Consider the following 22,399-nt stretch of genomic DNA (forward strand, 5'->3'; position numbering starts at 1 on the left):
ACACGTACCGGCAGCAGACACCGTCAGGCACCAGGAGCCGGTGTGCAAGGGTGGGTGTAACCACAAAATGGGCTGAGCTGCTCCTTAAATAAGGGCTGTGCCAAAGGCTCAGAGGAGGCTTAATCACCTGTTTTTCAGCTGCTGCTTCTCAGGCAGGTAAAAGGGAGCCAGGGTTACCAAACTCCATAGCAGAGAATCGCAAGGACAGGACATCTGGTTGATCCACTGGCAGAAAAAAAGTCCCCTGAATTCTAACGTTTGGGAATTGGCACTTTTTTTCTGCAAGTTTTTACGTCCCTGCCTCCAGATGGAAGTAAGAATTTTAACAGTTGAAATGCCTCAAAGTTTATGTCCTTGCTTTTTAAGGCTCAAAAAAATAACCAAAGCGGTATTTTATATTTAACACCTGAGGAAAATGGAGACATGTTTTGAGAGCAGAACTCCCTGAGGGATGAGGAAGCCCTCAGCCCAGACCGCAGGTAGAGAGTACCTGCAGCACACCACAGAAAGCTGCTTTTCTGGGCTCTCCGGATTTCAGTGCAGTCAAGGAATTCATGTAATCCAGTAAAGTCTACCAGAATACTCAACACAACATTCACCGTTTTTCCAAATTTGATTTTCCTCCCAGCTGAACTGGGAAAGGCTGGGACTGGCACCCGTGCCTCAGGAGCTGCTGGAGAGCCCTTTGCTTCTCCTCGACCCAGCCAGCGACGGACCAGCCAGCCACGGCGTGCAGCTTCAGCTCACCGACCCACACAGCGTGAGGGACCCGAGGGCAGAGGGGAAAGAAAGGAGCTTCTTAAAAGTCAGTTCTTAATCAGCTCCTCTCCTCCCTCTTTCCCTTTTAGCGACAGCCATCAAAACCATGGTAGAAGCAAACGACCTCAGGAAAGGGAAATGCCAACCGCTTCCAAGACACTTCCACTGACGAGCACCTCCGTCCTGCACATCCAAAGGTGTGACGCTGCAGGAATCATCCCGGTGTCGCAAGCTCTGACCGTCCTACCACTTTTCTATGTTTAAAAAAAAAGCAAAAGGCAATCTCAGGTATTATCCAGGTGGCTAATCTGCTTTAAAAATAACCCTGTACTTGGTATTGCTAAACACGACAGTAAAGCAGTTCTAGAATGAAGCAACGCCATAATTGTTGTAATAACGTTGTTCAGGCCCTTATGAAATCTGAGTCTTGCTCTCTAATCACCAGAACACAAAAAGGGACATCCAGCCCTTAAATAATGCGAACAATAGCGAAGTTATAGGTTAGCGTTCAGCTTTTCTTTACATCAGAGCTTCGTATTCCTTTCACGCTGTTTTTACGACATGCTCCGCAGCCTTTCCTTTTCATGCGGCGGCGAGTCCTGACCTGCTCCAGCCTGCGAACAGCCGAACAACACGGCTGCGTCCCAAGCCTGCTAGGGGATGCTCTGACAGCGCTTCCTGACCCACTAACCTTGCCGATACACCAAAATACAGAGATTTTTAAGGAAAGTCAATGTGCCATTGTACCACATTCAAAAAACAAACAAAAACCCCATTCTCCTGTAGGTTTTATGAATCCATTTATTATTTGACCGCTCTTAACACACACACACTTTGATGTGTGTACTCCACAGAGTACCAACAACTAAACGCTTGGGTCTCTGTAAGAAATTAAATTCTATTTTTTAAACATTCCAGTTTTCACTTCTAATTTCTTCCCTTCTCCCCACGACATGACCTGCAGCACCGTTTCTCAGACCCCAGCCCCAGACAACACCAGCACTAGACGTGCCTGAAGAACAGCAGTGCAAATCAAACTGTAAGGCGCTGTCGTGCCGTGCCTCGACCAAAGCCCACAGGACTGAGACCACAGGAGCGGACACATCTACCAGCACCGCGCCGGGGCTGGAACCGTGTCCTGCACCAGGGACTGGCTTGGGAGTACAATGTTTTGTGCAAAACACAAGTCAAGTGTGTAAATATGCCGCTTATGACCCATCTGCAAACCCGCTTCCGGCCCTCAGCTACAGCACTCGGACGTCCAGGTTCCCAAGGCGCTGGTCCCAGGCGTCTGCTGTTCCTCAGAACAGAGACGGGAGCTGATGGCTCCCGCGCCCGAGGGGGATGATGTCAGGTGGTCTGTGTCCAGAAACACTGGAAGTAAGACCAACACAGCGTGAATGCTTTGCGCAGTGCCCAAGCTGTGAAGCCCCTGCTCCTCTAAGGACCTCTGGCTCTGGAATTTTGGGCTGTCCAGACATCCCAGAGAAGGATCATCTACTATGAGATATCTCAACGCAAGAGAGAGGGGGATTTCTCCTGCAACTTCTGCAACGTTCCCTAGAAACATCAAATAGAGGGCTTCTCTTCAGAAAACCTAACGGCTTCCTACGTGGCCTACAACAGACAGGTGTCCACCACGGTATCTGGAGGACACCAGCTCTTGAGAGTCAGGTTTCTGAAAGATGGGAATTTTGAAGTCTGATCCCAGCCAATTTTCGAAAAGCCAGCACGAGAACCCAGCTTCACTCAACCTTCCCTCACGAAGAGTCATCCAGAGACAGGACACAGCTCGACAGCACCAGGACTGTGAACCCTGCCAGCACCACTCATCTCCAGGGCCCACGGCCCTGCCGGCAGCACGGCATTTACAAGCCAGCCTGATCTCTAAGCGGCTCCTCGAAAGGATGCAGTACCTGAGGGGCGAACCAAACAGCATCAAATGGGAAACTGGCCTGAGACATGTGGTGAAGATAATCTGTGTGCAGAGTGGACCATGACACTACTCAGCTACACCTAGTAGAGGAGTCCTTCGCACAATCAGGCCTCACCAGCGGGAAAAGACCAAGAAGTCACCTTGTCAGGGCTAAACTCAGAGCTCTAACACAGGCGCTGACAGGTCTCCGTGGCAACAGAGCCAAAGAAGAGACTCTCTGGTCAACGGCTGGTTTACCAGTGACAACTGGGGAGGAGACCACAGCGGTGAAAAAGCGGTGCTAAGGTAAGATGCAAAGCTGAGTATAATCAGGTCTGACTCCAGCACCAAACATCTGGTACTGGGGGAGAGACCTGAGAAATCCCCCAAAGGGCAAAGAAACAAAGGAAGAGATTTAAATGAAATCCACCAACATCTCAAAAGGAAGGAGATGAGGCCAACCCCAAAATCAGCACAGAATTTGCACAGCACCCCGTCCTCAGGTAAACCAGACCGCTCTGAAAGCCAACCGAAGAGCTCCACGTCCGAGGCCCATCCAGCTCCGCAGCCTCCCAGCTACAGCACAGCCACAGGAGGAAGGGCCGGACAGTCAGGCAGACTTCTACGCTCCTCCTTGTAGGAGGAAGAACAAGGTCTCCACCGAACGGAGAGCAGAGAGGGATTTACAGAGACAGGAGTGAAACATCTCAGAAGAGATTTAACACTAGGAAACCGAGCTGGTTGCCTGGCTATGCGGCGAGCTGTACCGCACCCGAGCTGTACGGACGACAGCACCTACCGCTGTGTCCCAGGCAGGCTCCCGCTGCCATCTCCAGGGGATAACTTCTCAGCTTGGAGGAGCACCCTGCAAGGCCATCAGCCAGGCACGCGCTCCTGCCCTACACAGGCTCCACTGAGAAGAGAGAACCGGGTCACCACAAGTAACGTTAGGGGGGAAAAGGACTGAAAGCAGCTGAGGAGGTGAACCAAAGAGTGGGAGGAAAACCAGAAGGCACCGTCAGTCTAGGAACAGGACAAGCAGTTGAGAGGGGAACCAAACACAAGCAGCTGCTGAACACTGGAGCACAAGGGACAGTCGCACGAAGGTGAAACAGAGGCTAGCATGCGCTGTCCCGTGCAGCCATGTGTGAGGTCTGAGAGAGGTCATCAGCTCTCCTCCCACTAGCCGCAGAAAAATCCTTCTGCATCCTCAGGTGATGCGATGCGTGCACTCCACCACGTGCACGCAACAGGGACCATCACTTAACGTCAAGGCATCCAGCTCCCAAGATCAGTTTTGCAGCTGGTGGTAATAAAGCTAAAAACATGGCAGAAGTGCAACACGCGTTCCTGCCGGCTTCATCTGCACTATTTGTTTTGCCTTGCGAAAGCTGGCCTCCAGAGACGAGCCGCGTCAGAAGCCTCCTACAGTCAGGGACTGTGCCCGACTGAAGGCAGAGGTCCCGAGGCAAGCGGGCAGTTTACGTCTGCCCACCGCAGAGATGTGGAAATGAGGGCAGGGCCCCTCTGCGCACAGGGCCGGGGAAGCTGTTCACCAGCACGGGGAGGGCAGCTGGCCGGCCCTGCCCCTGCCCCAGCTCCAGCTCCAGCTCCTCGCGGGGCTCCTCGCGGCCGTCAGGGGCACCTCTGCAGAAGGCTATCAGTCTCAGAACAGGGGGCTGCAGAGTCAGTCCCTCAGATCTTTGAGGAAAAAAGAAAAAATTGTGTATGGAGAAGTCCAGGCAGAATAGACAGAGCAGTGTGGGAACAGTGACCTGGCAGCCATTGCTCCTGTAGCATTAAGATTATTTTTCTTTTCTCCTGAAGAGTTAATGAGGGACATATACACTTGCTTTGTTTTTAAGACGGCAGCAGAAATACGACATTAACCACTTCATCCTCTACCAACAGGAAGCAAAGTTCTGCCCTAGTATAACTACTGCCACGATAATTTCGACGCTTGCAAGGCACTGAACTATCTCACTCTAAACGTCTGCACCCCCAGGACCACTGATAGCAGGACTGCAAGAGACGCAGGGCTCACAGTCGGAGCCTTAAAGGACACCACAACAGTGAAAGCATGCCGTAAGCACACAGTCCAGTCATTTCAGGTAAAATATTTAGTTACAGACTTAATACTTCACTTTCATCCAACACGCTATTTAGAGGAGAGGATCTGTTGAATGCACATTTCAGATGTCTAAATACAGCCAAGTTAATAACTGACGTTATAATCTCAATTAGCAGACATTTGCATCTATCCAGCCCAAGATTTTTCAGAATCACATTAAATTCGCATTCACCCCGCAGACAAAACCGAGATGCAGGCACGGCTGCACAGGCCGGCGTAACACACGATTTCAGACTGCTCGCAACGTCTCCCTGCAGGGAGGCTGCAGCCTGCGACAGGCACTAACCCAGCTCTCAGGTGAATCACTGTCTGCGTCCCGGGCGCCCGCTCCGGAGCCAGGAAGTGAGCGGGAGCGCGCCGCTCGCCTACCCTGGCATGTGAGTCATTCCCAGGAATGAGAAAGCCAGTCGCTCCAGTTGCTCCTGGCCAGGGGAATTTTAACTCTCTGATCAAGTATCGCAAAAAAAGCCATCAGAAGCAAAAAAGTTTACTTCCAGACATGGTTTATGGAACCGCCTTATCGCCAGAAACGCTCTTGTGCCTGCTGTAGTTCCAGGATGCCTTCTGCAGGAGTCTAAGGGACTATCGAGATGCAGCTCAGAGACAAGCGGAAGGCGACGATGGTGACAGGTAAGTGATCTTTGAGCATCTGAAAAGCATTTGATAAGTTGTTCTGTGAATCTTCTTAATCTTAATCGCCCTCAAGTAAAAAGAAGACAGGAATTAAGATACAGTTGCTGAAAACCAGACTTGGAGGCATAAATCGAGCATCAGATCAACTGAAAATGTGAAAAGTTCTTGAAATAGCAAGACTTTGCTAACCTTCTATTCATCCAACATTAAATGTTAGTCCTTATCTTTTTCCCAGTCGTAAAAAAAAAAAATGGTTTTCTACTATCATTCCTTGTAAGACATGAATTGAAGAGCAGGAGGGCTCACGGCTTCAATAACTGACTTCCTGACGGAGCTTAATTCGTACCAAGTAAGATTCAGTGCCTGTAACTCCTGAATTTGCTATAAAAGGTTTGTACCTGTATTCCTTTTCACCTCTTTCAGTGAAGGAGAGCACACTTGAATCCTCTTAATTATATTACGCAGAATAAAGGTGCTCTTCCTTCATACTTCACTCGGATCATGTTAAAACTTGTCAGCCTCACTGGAAAAACCACATAGCTCCGAAGAAGCAACTTACACACTATACACCTGATTAGGCTCAAAGTTTGGGAAACATATAAGGTACTTTCAAAAAGTGATGTCATTTAAGGAGTATTTTAGATTGAGAAGGTTCATCTTAGTTAGGAAGAACGGGAAGTAGCAGTGAAATCAAAGTTTTTGTACGTTAAGAAGTGACGCCGTTTGTGCACTACAGGGACTGCAGACATCTGCCTTCTCGTTGGGTATGCTTGGTCTGGGAACTGGTAGTGTTTCACACTTTCTCCATCTTTTTAAAGAAGATTCTGCAATCTTCCTTTAAAAAGGGAAACCGTGAAACTCAGGCCAGCACTCAGGCGATGTCTCGGATCCCCTCCCAGCAGCACAGGCCCCGGACTGCACCACAGGTGCCGGGACATCTCTGGCTCCGAGCCCGCTCCGGTGGGCACCGTACTCTTTGGTGGGCAGCCAGCTCTTGGCCATCAGCGACCTTCTCCTCCCTCCCCGCTCCACGGGGAGCGGGCAGCGCCTGGGGACAGCCCCAGCACGGAGGACACAGGCCAGCTCTTGCCGCAGGAACGGGAGAGCAGAGGAGCAGAGGAGGGAGAGAGGCCGAAGGGCGTGCAGGGCCCTCGGAAACAGAAAGCATTTGTTTGTGTTAGGGGTGTGTGAGAAAAATGCAGCAAATTTCCAGCAGCCCCAGCCGTGGTTCCTCCTCCCTCGCCGCGGAGAGCTGCCTTTCCCAGCTCAGCCCTGCTGTCTCACCCTCCGCTCCCCTCCCTGGCTGCCGGGGCCCCCTCGGGGCAGGGAGGGAGCGGGGAGACCAGCTCACCCAGCACCCGCGCCCCGCCGTGCGCTAGCATGCGCCTGCGCCGGGTGCTGGAGCACCAGAGCTCGCGGGTGCTGGGGCGTTGGGAGCAGCATGGCGGCGCAGATCCCGGCAGCACGGCCGAGCCGCGAAGATGTCTGGGCCGGGCGGCCAGACGGAAGGAGCAGCGGGAAGGAGCAAGGCACAGCTGGAGTTTGGCTGAGACAGAAGCACCCTTCAGAGGCCAGCTGCTCCTTCCCAGCCGGGAAGCCTACCCGGCTCGCTGCACACAGCCCCAGGTGAATACACCCAGGAACAAGAGGAGGGGGAAGCTGCTTCTCCCCTTTCATGGCAAGCCCCCTGCTCACCTTCGCACAGCAGAGTCCAGAAGGACCTCCTGTTCCACCAGGTCAGCGCTAGGGAAAGCTCAGAACATCTGCCGTGAGAATGCAGCATTAAACTTGAAATACTTCCCACACGTTGAGAGCTAAGTGAAAGTGCCCCTGACAAACCAAGAGCTACAGACCCACCGCACTGCCGCCAGCTATCCGGGCTCCGCAGAAACCAGGCTGCAGGAGACGCTACCCCAAGGGCTGCCAAGAAAGCACTGGAGGAAGTCAGAGATACTCATTCCTATGTTTCAGCCATCTTAACCCTTCTCACGTAAAAAGTTACCATACTGCCTTAACAAATAAATAAAGGAAAAAAGTGAAATCGCATCATCAATTATCAAAAGTAGGTTTCCACATCCAATCAACGCTGAACCTCACATCAGACACAACAATAACCACTACCTCTTGCATTTCCTCAGGAAAATGTCAGTGATATATCAAAGCGCCAACTGATGATGAGCTGTTATAAACCGGGCTTGTATCACCCTCACCGCAGCGGCAGCTTCTGCCACCGCACAAGGAACAGCCAAGAGCTGGAAACAGCTGGGCCAGAGGAAGAGCAGCAGCTCTCGGCAGCCGGCGCCCTGAAACCGGCCCAGGATGTGCCGTCCGCCCGGTTCTGAAAACAGCGGAGTGGGAACTCTCCAGGCTGCTCGTGAAAAGCCGGGGTTGCACCGGGCTGAACTTCTCCCAGTCATACCCCAAAAATCCCCGTGTCCTGTTCCTTCCTCTGTGAAACAGTGGTGTTGCTGCAAGCAGCTAACACGGTAAATTGTGTCACAGCAGTACTGGAGCACAAAAACCCCTGCTGACAACAGCGGATGAGGGTATTTTTGTCCTTTTGCATCGTGAACTAGAACTGCAGATTACAAAAATCAATACAAGTTGTTTTAATGCAAAGTAAAACACCTAAAGGCAAGACGAATTATTTAAAAGCTTCGATGGCAGTGTCTACGTGCAGGTACCAGTAATAATGTTTTTTCCCCTCGAGATATTTCTTCACAGTCCCCCCGCAGCATCTGAGAGACGTGACAGAGGCACAACAGCCAGAGCTACAACGGATGAAGGTGTAGCGCGGTCACACGCCTTCATTTTTTTCCTTTGTGACCCAGACAACACCTCGACTGTTTTTAAAGTTTAATTATGAGCTTATTAACTTAACCTTTTTCATTGCAAAATACCAGTAATCAAACCTAAACCCAAGTATTTTCAGCAAGAAGCCCCAACAAGCCCAGCCTGCCGCCCGGGAGAGCCTTGCCTCGCAGGCGCTGCAGAGCGGAGGCCTCTCGGGTCGCTGCGCCGCAGAGCGGAGCGGGGAGCGCCTGCGCGGCCCCGCGCTCTGCGCAGCACTCGGTGCAGCAGCCGGCTGCCGGAGCAGAAGCCAGCTCCTCTGGAAGGAGCTCAAGACCACGCAAGCACCGCATGCTGAAAATGAATAACCAGTTTTTGCCTTTTGCCCAGACTGTTGTGTTTATAGAATTTAAAGGACCGTGACTTCGGGATAATGAAGCACACTGGACAAGGAACAGCCCGTGGACCTGAAGGGTGACTATCCGACCAAGGTTTCCACGCTGCCCGTCGTGCCAGGAACAGAGCCCACGAGAACACAAGCAGAACCCAAGGAATGGAAAGGCGGGGAGAGAAGCTTGTGAAGAGATTAAAAGAGGGAAAGGTTGAAGTTATTCTGGAGAAATACACATAAATGGGAACCTGCTTCTGGCCTGCCCCTCGGAAGGGAACACTAGAAATGTGACCTGGTGAGAGATCAAACCTGCATCTTCCCCGCAGCAGCAGCACTGTAAGCCAGTGGGACGGAACGGGACAAGGTGTGCAAACAAGACCAAACTGGGAGGAGGGGCTGATACCCCAGGGTACGGGCTGCCACCCGGGGGGACCTCGAGAGGCTGGAGAAACGGCCGACAGAACCTCACAGAGCTCAGCAGGGAGAAGGGCAAAGCCCCGCCCCGGTGCGGAACAGCCCCGCACCAGGACAGGCCAGGGCACCAGCTGGAGAGCAGCTCCACAGGGAAGGGCCTGGCGGACACCCCGGACGTCAGCCAGCAGCCTCCCAGGCTGCGCTCGGCAAAACAGTGCCAGCAGGGCAGGGAAGGCATCCTTCCCCCCGGCCCCGCACTGCCCGGCCACGCGGCGTGCAGGGAGACGGAGGGGTCTGGGACTGTTCAGCCTGGAAAAGAGGCGGCTCGGGAGGATCTTCTCAACGGGTACAAGCACCCGAAGGGGGGTGCAAAGAGGAGGGAGCCAGGCCGCCGCCAGTGGTGCCCCGTGCCAGGACAGGAGGCAGTGCGCAAACGGACACACAGGAGGCTGCAGCTGAACACGGGGATTTTTGTTGGTGGCAGTGGTTTTGGGTTTTTCGGGTTTTTGTTTTGTTTTGTTTTTTCAAATTACTGTGAGGGTGTTCAAGCCCTGGAGCAGGTTTCCCAGAGAGGCCATGGAGTCTCCATCCCAGGAGATACTCACCGCCTGAGTGGACACGGTCCCAGTCAGCCAGCCGCAGCCAAGGCTGCTCTGAGCGGGGAGCTGGAGCCGGTGAGCAGCTGCCAAGACGATGGCAGGACGGAGCTGAAAGGCTTGGTGGAGGCCACCTGGAGAGCAGGGAGTGGGCGGTGGACCGGCGGAGCCAGGGGAGAGGCCAGGACCACAGTGCTCAGACCTCCAGGACTGCCGCCGACACCTAACTCGCCTGAGAGCGCAGCGCGTGGAAGCTGCATCTTGCATGGCATATTCTTGATGGGGGTTCAAAGCAAGCAGCTCCACAGGGCTACAACAGAGTTCCTCTATCAGTGGGTTTTGTGCAGCCAGGAACACCCATCAGCAGCACCTTCCAGAAAGGGGCAAAGGAAACATTCCAGAGCTAATCCTTTCCTCCTGTCTAATTAGAGGCTGCCAGACCGAGAAAACATTAATTATCCCGACTCTGCCAACCATTGCATTGTGCTTTAAAAAAAAAAAAAAAAAAGAAACCAAAAAAGCAAGCTATTGCAGCACAAGCTCCTCTTCCACCACTGACGGCCATTCACCTGCTGCCCAACGGGACACCGTTCCTGCTGGCAGTTCTCTGAGCTCTTCGTGTCACAGCGACTGCAGCCTCAGGCAGATGTCCTTCGGCACTGCACCCCAGACCACACCGCTTCAGGGTCGGCAGGCGGAGTCCTGGCCGCTGCCACGGAGAAGACCGGCCTGCGTGCAGCCAGCTGCTGTGGCCAGCCTGCGCAGAGCGAAGCGCCGGGCGCACGGCCGGGCCCCGCAATACACACCTGGCCCCAGCGCCTGCTTTGGGTCATGGAAAATGCACACGCGTGGCGTGAATGCAACACAGGACTACAAAGCATTTTTTCACCATCACTTAGGAACTACGATGCATATTCAAGAGGAAAGAAAATTCATGCATCTTTAGGTTCTGCAAAGAAGTTCAAAAAATAAAGACTCTTAGAGTAACGAATAAGAACATTTACTAGATTTTGTAGCCTTTGCGCAGAAAATCTGATTCAAAGTAAGTAATATGAGTCCAGGGACTCTTAATGAGGAACAGTTCAAAGACAGCTACAAGAAAGAATCCAATAGTTCGGGCAGCACCCCAAAAAGGCCTCACGTCAGAGCTATCCCACACAGGGGAAAACAAGGGTTCACAGTCATTCACCTGAAATGAGAACAAAAATTAATGATTACTTCTGGACAAAATATCCCAAAAGTGACCTTCAGAAAATTAGATATGTCCAAGTATTTTTAAGTGAGGAAATCATGTTATTCTAAGGGCATATTCCCCCCAAACTAGGAATTTTGCCTATTAACCAGTATTGCTTAATGCTGACGGCAGCATTCTGCTGCACCCAGGTCGGGCTCTCCTGCAGCTGCAAAACAACTGAGCTACAGGCGCAAAGCGAAGGCGAGATTTCAGGGAGCAACCACAGCAAAGCGCGGGCCGAGACGGACGCAGGAAGGGTAAACGCGCACGTTTCGCCGGTTACTCAGACGCACGGTGGATCTAGCGCAGGCACTGGAAACACGCGTGGTACCTTTAGCGCCATATCCAAAGCTGCGAAAGGCCAAACCCCAGATTTCAGCGCGTGGCTGCGCGCGGGAAGCTCTGAAATGGCACACAGGTGTTGTTTCCTGGAGACACCTCCCGGGCAAAACAAGCGTGGGGAAGGAAGCCCCCGTTAGCAGCGCATCTCAGTGCGGATGTGGAGGGACTGCTCCCACAAGCGTCCCGACACAGGCGTTCAGCAGAAGCTTCCACGGGGAGGTTCTCTCCCTAGCCGTGCCTTCATGGGCCCCTGCTGACCACCAACAGACGGGATGGGGCAGGGACGGGATGGGGTCCTGGAGACACCAGCCGAAGGCAGATGGAAGCAGGTTGCACGGTGGCTTGCCCGCGGCCAGGACGCCGTGCTGTTCAGAGACACGTGAGAGAAAAGTTGGGCTGGAATCGAGAGGGAAGTTCAAGGAGGAACCTGAAAACCAAGAAGGGGGTTTTGTAGTAGATACTGGGGCAAACAAGAAGCCTTCTGAGCAGAGGCAGTGGTTCCTGTTTCTGGATGCGACTGAACAGATGAGAACCGTAAGCCGCAGCTGGAGACAGTTATATCCTGGTTCTTATTTTTCAGCCTCTCTGTGACTGTCAGCCTCTCCGTGAGTCGGTTAGGCATGGCAGCGTTACTGGTTTCAGGGAACTAGGCATCTCTTGGCACAACAGGCACGGAAGCACAGTTCCAAGGACGGGGGTGTAGAGCTAGAAAAATGCAACAAATAAGAAAGTGTGCAAAGCAACAGAGTAAGAGGCGCATACTCACTCGCTGTAGGTACCAATTCCAACAGGAACAGCAAGTTATTCCACCCTGCATTAGCAGCACATTAACATACACCCGCACCAAAAGGAGTCGGACTTCTGGTAACAGAGGCCTCCGAGGAGGGGAAGGCGGCAGTGTCCCCGTATCGGGACTGGGCTCTCTTTCAGGGAACAGGGAAAGGGACTAAGGACAATGAACTGGTGCAAGCAGGGAAAACCAGAACATTCAGGCTTGCTCAGGTGATCCGCATAGGAGCGGACGGAAATAAAGCCGAGAGCAGGGACGCACCACTTGGCTACTTGCAGAAGCTTTATGCTCACATAGGCTCACCCCGCAGCCTGCACTGATGCTTTTTTCCCCTAAATCTTTACAGTTAACTCAGTGAATTGGTTCCGACGGGCAACAGAACAGAACATAACTGCAGCCAGCCAGCAGCAAATCTAATAAACTGTCTCACATCTCTACCGTTCACATTAACTGTCGTTTACCGAACTTTATGGTGATGAAGGCAGGTTCACTGGCAAGAAGCCACACATCAAAAAATGACTTCACACTCTGCAGCCCTACGACCCAGAATATCTAGTCTAGTTCACAAAGAGAATTTTCTAATTTTTAAAAAGTTGTAAATAAGATGAAAAAAGAACAATCAGATTTGAGGATACACAATTTCTTTAAACAGTGAGGCAACTTAAAGGCTTAGTCACTAGAAAAACTATACAGTCATTCCCTGCCCGTATGACACTGAGGTCTGCCATGCAGCCTATTATTTAATTTCTCATGTGAAGTTGTAGCAGTCATGCATATAAACCAGTCTGTCAACACTCGCAGTAAAGGATTGCCTCACCTGTGAAACAGCAGGTACTTAACTTAGGTTTAATGCGGCTGACAGCCTTTAGGGGAGCAACAGCAAAAAGCCAACAACAGACCAAGTGCACAAACTGCAAGAAGTAAAAAGTATTCTGGTTTTAAAAGCTACCTGCATAAAGGAGCAGCTTCTAGTGCATCTTCAAAAGCATGCAGGCAGAATATATTTATACGGAAGAACAAGCCAGCTGGTCAGGATGACACTGGTGAGAAGGAAAGCGTCAGGAGAACTGGACAAGGAGTGCAAAACCAACCTTGCCCAGCACAGAAAGACCACACTCAAACAAGTGAAAAAGCCACTATCAGAGTGCACGGTCAGTGAACAATTATAAAAATCTCTTAAAATACTCTTTAAAGAGAAAGCAGTGTGCATCTCCCACTCCAAGAGAACACACGGAGAAGGGTGAATTCCCCACATGTGGCAACTTCCTTCCTACTCCTGGAGTCTGCCATACAGCGGTCCTTATCAGGAAAAACGAAGCTTCTGGAGTACAGGGATACACCAGATTTGACTCAGATGAGCCTTGCTCACCCACCCTAGCATGTAAATCATGACACCACACTACTCCAGGTGCCGCTCAGCCTGACAGACTGACATAGGGAACTACGGAAACACCTTTGGACCGGCGAGTCTAAGCAGGATCGCCTCCGCGCATCCCAGGATTTCCTCAGACACGCTGCTCTGTGCAGCAGGGGCCAGCTGCCCGCACCTCTCTGCTGCTCTGCACAAACCTGTTTGTTTAAGACTTTAAAGCTTCAAGCTACAGCAGCGCAAGGGAAAGTCTGCAGCTGATAATTAGGGCAGCCGTCAGCAGGCGTTGTCTCTCGCCTCCGCCCCACGCTCCGAAGCCTCTCCGCTGAGCTGGGCTGTGCCAGCAAGGCAGGGCACAGAACACTGCTAACGCAGGGTACCTGTCACCGCGTACATTTGTACGGAGTTTGCTGCCTTCCTCTTCCAACCCAGGCTTTGTGGAGATTTTTCTGGAACATGTTTTAACATAAAACCTGTTCCAGAATAAGATGACACAGAGGTATCTATCAATTCAGAGGCCTGATCCTAGTTGCTCCGCAGGAACCAGGCGCAGGCTCCCGCATGGGCTCCAGGTGACCCCTATTTCCCTGGGCAATGAGAGCGCGGCCACGTCTTCACTGGCCAGGGAGACGGACGCGGCAGTGACCCCACGGTCAGCGCGCTGGGCAGGCATCCGCAAGCCCGTACGGGGCTCGATAAAAGTACGCGGTGCTGACTGGAAAAGCGTAGAGATGGGATGCTGCTGCTGCTGTCACCCCTGCCACGCCTTCCCGTGCCACACCTGGAAGGGACAGCAGAGTCCAACAACCCCGCAGCCCGGCTGCTCCCACAAGCGCAGGTTTTGCAGGCAGACAAGCAGAGGAGCTGCAGGGCAAGCGCAGGAGCAGTGCTGATACCGTCAGACCCCCGGAGGCAGAGGCGAGCCCCTCGGAGACGGGGACTGTAACACAGCTCCGGGGTGGCGGGAAACGCGCCTGTCCAGGCAGAGCCTCGGCAGCAGTCACTTAGCCAGCTCTGGCCGAGTGATCGTGGTCCATCCCCTGCGGAAGTTTTCAGCCGTAAAACGACAGGCTAAATCCCAAGACTCAGACTAACAGCCCGTAGGATCCCAGTGACAGTACCCAGGAAACAAGACACTACTCACAAGGAGGAAGGGAACCAGATTTTGATCCACGCTGAACTGGAGCTTGAGAGCCTTAAGGATGCTGTGGATGGCCCGTCCCTGCCAACAGTAACGCACGGGATGCGGACGGGAACGCAAACAGTGCAAGCTAGAGGGAGAGGCCAGAGCACAGCTTAGGCAGAGATCCTGTAAAACAGGAGACAGAACCTTCAGAGAGCGCAGGGGCTGTCTGTACATGAAGGGGCATTCACAGACGTTACCTGGTGTGAGATTTTTACGGTCTCTTAGTGACAACATCCACCTAAAAGGACTGATGCCCAGGTGGAAAAAGGGACAGGCCCTTTTCGTCAGGATTTAGAGCAAATCCCTTTGGCACACAGGGTAACCCACAGTACATGAGAAGGCCATTTGGCACAGATCTGATCCGCAGCTCCATCGAACCCTGCAGTGCTTCCCAGGGTTACAGCACGGGAACACGGGGGTCAGCGCTCGCACGGCCTCGGATCCAGGCAACAGAACCGGTGCTTCGCTGACTTCTCTGGGCTGAGCACCCGCGAGAGCACGTGCCTGAAGAGCTGGAGAGCAGGGACCTTGCCAGGGACTAGGACCAGGAATTACAGACTTAAAAGGAACTCTGAAAAGCAGGGAAATAAGCATCTGATTTGCATAAGACAGATACGCATCTTTTCATAGTCACATATTCGTTTGATCTCACTGCCTCCTGGGCAAAAAAAGGAGAGCTGCAAATTATAAACAGTGGCAAAAAAGCAATAGGTTACTGCTTCTCAGACCGAGAGAAAACAAAGTATCTGAAATACTCCAGACAGTCTCATCACGGACCCCAGTTATTACCAGAGCAAACAATGCCAGGTAAGAAGCCAAACCAATAAAAGGCTTAAAAGAGTAGAAACAGAATTTATACTGGAGCTTTAAAACGTAATGATTTGCTTTACTGCCATCTTGTGACAATTCAAGGCAGTTCATAACAGTGATAATCACACTAAAAAACTTCAGATCTGCAAAAGGGCTTCAGTAATTTGATCAGGACATGGTTTAGCAGCATGGTGGTGTCAGGTTGACGGTTGGACTTGATGACCTTGGAGGTCTCTTCCAACCTAAAGATTCTACGATTCTATGATCAGCTATCCACTCCCACGCGAGAGGCAGTCAGGCCCAGTGTAACTGCTGAGATCTGAACTATTTTGCCAGTTTTCCTAGCAAAACTTGTAAACAGAAAGTGAAGCATGGAAAAAATCAATGCATTTGCATACTCCAAGAGTAAAGCAATAATCGGGAGTGTAATCTTATGAAGTGGAATTGTCAAAATTTCTTTGAACAATGCCAAAACATTATACCAGCACCACAGATAGCGTAAGTTAGATTCTGCAGTTTTTCAGTATTCCTTCTAGGCTGGCTTCTCAAGCACTTCATTCAAAACCAGAAGAAAGGAACAGGAGCTTACAATTTCCACCCTAATTTGCTGGATACATTATAAAGTTATACACATAGATGTCATAATTACATATGAAACTTTTCTACTTCAAGAAGTGAGGGATGATAAACTTTAAAAAAAAAATCCTCTCCCAGGCATCCATCACTGAAATGTCCAAGATCAAAAAAAAACCAAAGGCGGCGTCCAGATGAGAGATGTCAGGAATAAAGTCAAGAGCCTTCACCCAGGGGTAAGAAACCAGCTGTAGCAGCAGATCGAAACAAAGGATGAGGCCATTAAACCAGCACGTTCTGGCAGCTGGGGACAAACTTCAGCTGCTGCAGTAACTGGGGTGGTATGTTTGCAAACACTGGTACACTCATTTTAAAGGTGAGAAAGGTGGTGTAGAAATACCCACCTGGAGATTCCCAAATCCAGTACCCACTAAAGAAAAGGACATTCTTGGCCAGGCTGCTAGAAGCTCACTAGTCACACTCCAGGTTTTTGCAATGGTTTAGTTCAAATTTTTTTGAAAGAAATAAACTAGGAAGGTAAGTTTTAAAAAGCTGAAATCCAGCATATTTTTACAGAAGTTAACAAACTTTAATTGAAGTTTGCTGGGACAAAAAAATCGCAACATCATGCAGCTGACAATAAAAAAGCCAGTGCTATGCTGGCACTGATCCCTGTGAAGCACCACGGGGACAGAACTGCGTCAGAGCCGAGCCCAGCACAGCCGACTGCCACCTACCTAGCGCAGACACAAGTCGGAACTGAGGAAGTGAGATCCTAGAAAATGTTAGCTGAGGTGTTTCAGTGGTGACAAGGAACCCAACCGCCACAAAACGAGCTTTTCTTAAAGCTCATTTGTGAAACAGCGCAGAATATCTGTCAATGGCATTCACGGAAGATGATCTTAACTGGAGCAGACACAGAGAAGGGCTGGTATCTTCAAGACTTAGAGAAATAAGAGAGGGCTTTGGCTTGCTCCACAGTTCAGTGAAGTCCCAGTAGAGTAAGAAACACAGGCAGAGGGCTATGCACCAGAGGTGGAGATGGGTTCTTTAAGTGAAAGGCACTGGTACAAGAACATGTGAGACAGAAGTGGCCACAGAGATATCCAGGCTGGAAGTTAGAATAACGTTGCTAAATATTATAGCAATAAGGCTCCAGCTAAGCCCTGTTAGTGAGATGGAGAAAGGGACATAGTTCTAACAGGGAAATTGATACGCTTACAAAAACTGCTGTGGGCAGGATTGCCTGCAGTGGTGCAGCGGACGCCCAGCTGTAAGCGTGGCAGTGACAGCTGCGCAGTGTCCAGCCATCAGCCGTCAGCACACCTCAGCCCGTTCACTGGGAATTCTGGAGGATGCTCCTTTCACAAAGCCCCTCTCCATGCTGCAGAGAGGAAGGTGGGGTCTTCTGTTTTGCGTTGGTTTTAACTCCACTTTCTCTCCCCCAGCATGTAATGCTGGCACAGCCCACGCCGCGTCCTGGATCCACGGCTGCCAGCGGGACTCCTGAGAATCACTGCAGCTGAAAACTGACAGCAGCGCAAACGATGGGGTACAATCTGTCTTATGGAAAACTGCCAGGTAAAGCAATGTTGGAAACATAAGGGATTTAGAAGTGTTTGCTGTATTACTACCCGTTCCTACCACCATTTTGAAGAAAGAAGTCATTTCAGAAAAGGCTGTCGGAACACTGCCAAGGGCTGCCCCCCGCGCGCCAGCCCTGCTTTACCACACAGTATGACATAAAACGTGGTATCGTTTTACGAGAGAATTTATAAGAAGTTTTGTCACAAACGTTTACACATGAAATCTTAAAATCCCCAGAGACCGTGATTTTTAAATACATTTAAGCGAGCTAAGTTTTAAATTAGCGCTTTAACAGGCCCAAGGAGTCTCTCCAGAGGCCCATCTCTTGATACACAGACCACCTCAGCTCAGAAGCTGCATTCTGTCCAGACAGCCAAGAGCTGACACCTGTAATCCTGATTAATGTCCATTCCCATCACGTTGGTGTGCCACACCCCGCACACGGCCGACAGCGGGCACCGCAGACCGGACCCGCAGCCTGGAGAGCGCCCAGCTCCACCGGGACGGCAGGCGGATCGAGGGAACTCGGATCCTCCTCACCTTCCGCTAACCGGATTCCCTCGTTCTCTCTGCATAGAATTGCCAGGCGATTTATCTTCTTCGAATACCACAAAAACCTTTACTCACACAAACCCCCATCACAAGGCTGGCCAGGCCCTGCTGCTGCCCCCGCCCCAGCACTGCTGCAGCCTGCGCCCGCCGTACCCCGCTCACCACTGCGCCAGCCGCCAGCCCCCCGAAAAGCAGTGTAACTGTCACGTCCCTGGAGCACATCCCAGGCTCCGTGGCCTCGTGCCACGGAGAGGGAGGACACCGTCGGCATGGCCACGAGACGGGGTGCCAGGGACCAGCCCCGCACCTGCTGCGCAGCGCCCAACCCGGGCCTCACGGAACAGGTCCCTGCGACAGCCACACAAAGCACAGAGTGCCTCCAGCCAGATAAGGGCTGCGCTGCTGCCCATCGCCATGCGGCATTCGCCCTCCAAAGCCGGGCCTTCCAATCTCCTCACCCCCAGCGCGGCAGCAAGGGCAGGCAGGGAGCTCGCAAGCGGTACGGGAACCTCGGGAACGCACACGCACTCACAACCTGCCGGTTTTCCCGGACAAACTATTTGCAGAAACACCTTTACATTTCAGCAGGAAACACAGACGCTGTGCTCGGAGGCTAGCAGGACACAGGCACATTTATTTTGACACGTTCAATGCTTAGGAGCAGTTTTAAACTCCAGTTTTCCGGGCTGGTTAATCTGGGCAGCCTCTGGAATTGTTCAGAGATGAGATGTTTTCTAGAGGACAGTTCTAAAACGGCTCCGTTTGTAAAACACTAGAAACACACTTTAAACTTGTTGTTTTCCCTCGTTCCCACAGATGAGCGTCTGAGCCAAGACAACAGCACCTCACCCAACTCCACAGCAGGCTTGCTCGGGAACGCCACGCACAACGAGTTCACCACCATCATCTTGCCTGTGCTTTACCTCATCATTTTCCTGGCAAGCATCTTGCTGAATGGCCTAGCAGTGTGGATTTTTTTCCACATCAGAAATAAAACGAGTTTTATATTTTACCTCAAGAACATTGTGGTTGCAGACCTTCTCATGACACTGACGTTCCCTTTCAAGATAATCCAGGACTCGCAGCTGGGACCCTGGCACTTCAACTCCTTCCTGTGCCGGTACACCACGGTTCTGTTTTACACCAACATGTACACCACGATCGTGTTCCTCGGACTCATCAGCATCGACCGCTACCTGAAAGTAGTGAAGCCTTTTGGAGACTCCAGGATGTACAGCATCACCTTCACCAAGGTCCTGTCTGCCTGCGTGTGGGTTGTGATGGCCTTCCTGGCCTTACCCAACCTGATTCTCACAAACGGCTACCCGACGAAGAAGAACATCGACGACTGCATGAAGCTGAAGTCTCCCTTGGGAGTGCAGTGGCACACAGCCGTCATTTACATCAACACCTGCACGTTTGTCGTGGTGCTGACAGTGCTGATAGGGTGTTACATTGCCATATCCAGGTACATTTATAAATCAAGCAAACAATTCATTAGCTCATCTAGCAGAAAACGAAAGCACAATCAAAGCATAAGGGTCGTTGTGGCTGTATTTTTCACTTGCTTTCTGCCGTACCATTTGTGCAGAATACCCTTTACCTTTAGCCATCTAGACAAAATCCTAGACGACTCTGCACACAGAATCTTGTATTACTGTAAGGAAATGACACTGTTCCTGTCCGCGTGCAACGTCTGCCTGGACCCAATCATTTACTTTTTCATGTGCAGATCATTCTCACGAAGGCTGTTCAGAAAATCAAACATGAGAACGAGGAGCGAGAGCATTAGATCCCTCCAGAGCGTCAGAAGGTCAGAAGTGCGCATCTACCACGAATACACCGACGTATGAAGCCACACGCACAGAGACTTTTGCCGATCTGTGAGAACGTGTGTACATCGTGTAAATAAACCGTGTCTTTGAGTACCTGACCGTGGCATTCATTACGGAATGAGCAAGACCGGCACAGCTGCTCCGTTTCAGCTCGGAGTTCAAAAGCTTGAATCCGCACAGAGATCGGGTTCGCCTCAGAGGGGTTTTGGGGGCTGCGCTGGGTGAGTGGTTGGTTTTTTAAAGGCCAATAGAAGCTAAGGATGCTTCAGCTCACAAAGCAACCTGGAGCTGCGGGAGGCTCCAGCCGAGATGGACGAGCTCCGGCCTCGGAGTGGGATCCAACATCCCCGGGGTGCGGCGGCTGACGGAGAGGGGAGGGGGCGGCACACGCTCCCGTGCAGACCCCTCGGCGCACCCACAGCAGGGCAGCCAGGCAGCCACGGGGCCCGGTTTGCCGAAACGGCACTTTTCCGCCAGCATCTTGGCTTCTCCTCTCAGGTGTCTGTAGCACCATCTCATGACAGATCACACCTACCAAAGGGCCTCTCGCTCTTTTCAAAACATCAAACAAAAAATTCAAACACAGCCCTAGTTTAAGTCTCTTATCACAAAAAAAAAGACTGTTAAAATGGCTTTTAATTGCCATTAATCTCGTTCTAAGTGAGGACACATGCCCCTTGACAGGCTCACGTGTGACACGACTAAGCAATCAATACCAAGCTGAAAATTCCGTTTCCCAGCACTTTCAGTGCCTGCTTAATGCAACCAGAGTAAGACTCAGAGCATTAGGAATTTCTTGTTCAAAATTATTTATAACTTCAGCTGCTTTCAACTCCTGGAAACAATAACTGTGTGCGGTGAAATTCACTTCTGGAGAGCAGTTCAGGCAGCACTTCAGGGTATTATTTCACAGAGCGTCTCGGCCGAGGACAGGGCAAGCTCAGGCTCCGCGGGGCCGAGCTCCCCAGGGCCGGGAGGAGGATCGGCAGAGGGCCGGGAGCCATCCTCCAGGAGCAGGAGTGCTGTCACCTGCAGCCCGCGGAGCCCACCGAGCTCTCAGCCCAAGGAGGGCCCGGGCAGGTGGCTCGCCCGCCGAGCCAGCACAGGGGTCCCAGGGCGCGGGCGGCACTGTACAGCCCCGACACCTCCTCCCCTCGCTCTGCAACCTCCCGAACGCCGTCAGTGCCCACGCAGAGACCGGCGGGGAGGATGCACTGGGCCACGCAAGGCGGGATGTGTTTGGATTTCATGCTGTAAATAGAACACTGTTTACGGGAATCACTCTGTCCTGTACCTCACCGGGGATTAAGTTTGTTTAGAGTAAGAGCTGCTGGTACCAAAAATAAACAGCCAACTAAGAAATGCAGATTATAAGGAGCTGACGCGTGTTTTGAGCAATTAATTTTTACACGTATCTTACGCAATGTAGTGCAATTGAACAAACAGAAGATGGCAACAGTCCATCATCAAGCGCCATACTCATATAAGGACTTTCCTTTCAATATAGGGAAAAAAATGCTTTGACAAGAAAATTCTGAAAATGCAGCATTCAAATAACAAGACAAAATACCGCAAGAGAACATCTTTGATAAAGTTTTCTACTGAAACAAGGGTCCCTCTGTTTTTCTAAACACCATCAGCTCAGTTTCAGATTCTGGTTTATGCAGAATGAAAAAGCTGATGTGAAAGTATTCTAGTATTTGGATTGTATAGTTGGAAAAACGCAAGTACTATAAAACTACTTACGTTGTTCAGGGGAGGTAATTTCTGGAAAGGACGACAGGCTGTTTTGGATAATTATCCTACTTTAAATAAAAATATTCTAAATGGCTGAAATACCACAGAATGAACCCTGTTTTCCGATCAGCTCTGCACAGAACTGCGTTCACACACAACCTCAAAGCCTGGTTCTGGGATCAAACTTGCCTTTTGGTACTGCTAGGGGTCCACGCGCATGCAAACCCATCTGAAGAGAGGCACTTTGGGGACTGGGCTGCATAGTTTAAATTCCCGTCAGCCCCGAACGAAACGAGCAGCGCAGAGGGCTGGTTTTGTGAAGCGGCGATGTTCAGGACTGGCAGACCAGCGATGTGCACACAGGAATCCACAACGGAAGACTCTCTTATTAGGTCTTATATGGCTAAAACAGAGTGCTTCTGCTCCCCCTCTGCTCCCCCTCTCCTCACAGGGCGCGCACGCACACAGGCCACGCTCGCTCACTGCTCACTTGGTTTTTAACCAAAGGCTGCATTTACACAGGATTTCCTCCTAGGAGAAACAGTGCGGCTGTTCCCCAGTAAGAATGTTATACCAAAAAGTCTGTTACCCAAAGGAACTGTGCCCAGGGCGAACCCCTCCAAGACCGGCGTGAAGATCCTCCTTCCCGGGGACCAAAGAGATAACGCAAGCAGTAGTTTCGGGAAAGCGTGGTCCCGCAAGGGATCGGCGGGGCATCCACACGCAAGCCCGCGCTGGGACGGGAAGCCGCAGCC

General features: G+C 51.4%; 2 protein-coding genes across 2 annotated transcripts in view; one reads left to right on the top strand and one right to left on the bottom strand.

The window, feature by feature from the left end:
* MED12L (mediator complex subunit 12L) overlaps positions 1-22,399 on the bottom strand; it is a 131,274-nt gene that overhangs the window by 46,871 nt on the left and 62,004 nt on the right. The gene's annotated exons all lie outside the window — the stretch shown is intronic.
* GPR87 (G protein-coupled receptor 87) lies at positions 17,481-19,925 on the top strand. The gene is made up of 2 exons (XM_086754762.1): positions 17,481-17,514; positions 18,889-19,925. The coding sequence occupies exons 1-2, from the start codon at positions 17,481-17,483 to the stop codon at positions 19,923-19,925; spliced, it is 1,071 nt and encodes a 356-aa protein (XP_086610888.1).

The sequence above is a fragment of the Chlamydotis macqueenii genome, chromosome 9, assembly GCF_036417535.1.
Source record: "Chlamydotis macqueenii isolate bChlMac1 chromosome 9, bChlMac1.mat, whole genome shotgun sequence".
Classification (NCBI taxonomy): Eukaryota; Metazoa; Chordata; class Aves; order Otidiformes; family Otididae; genus Chlamydotis; species Chlamydotis macqueenii.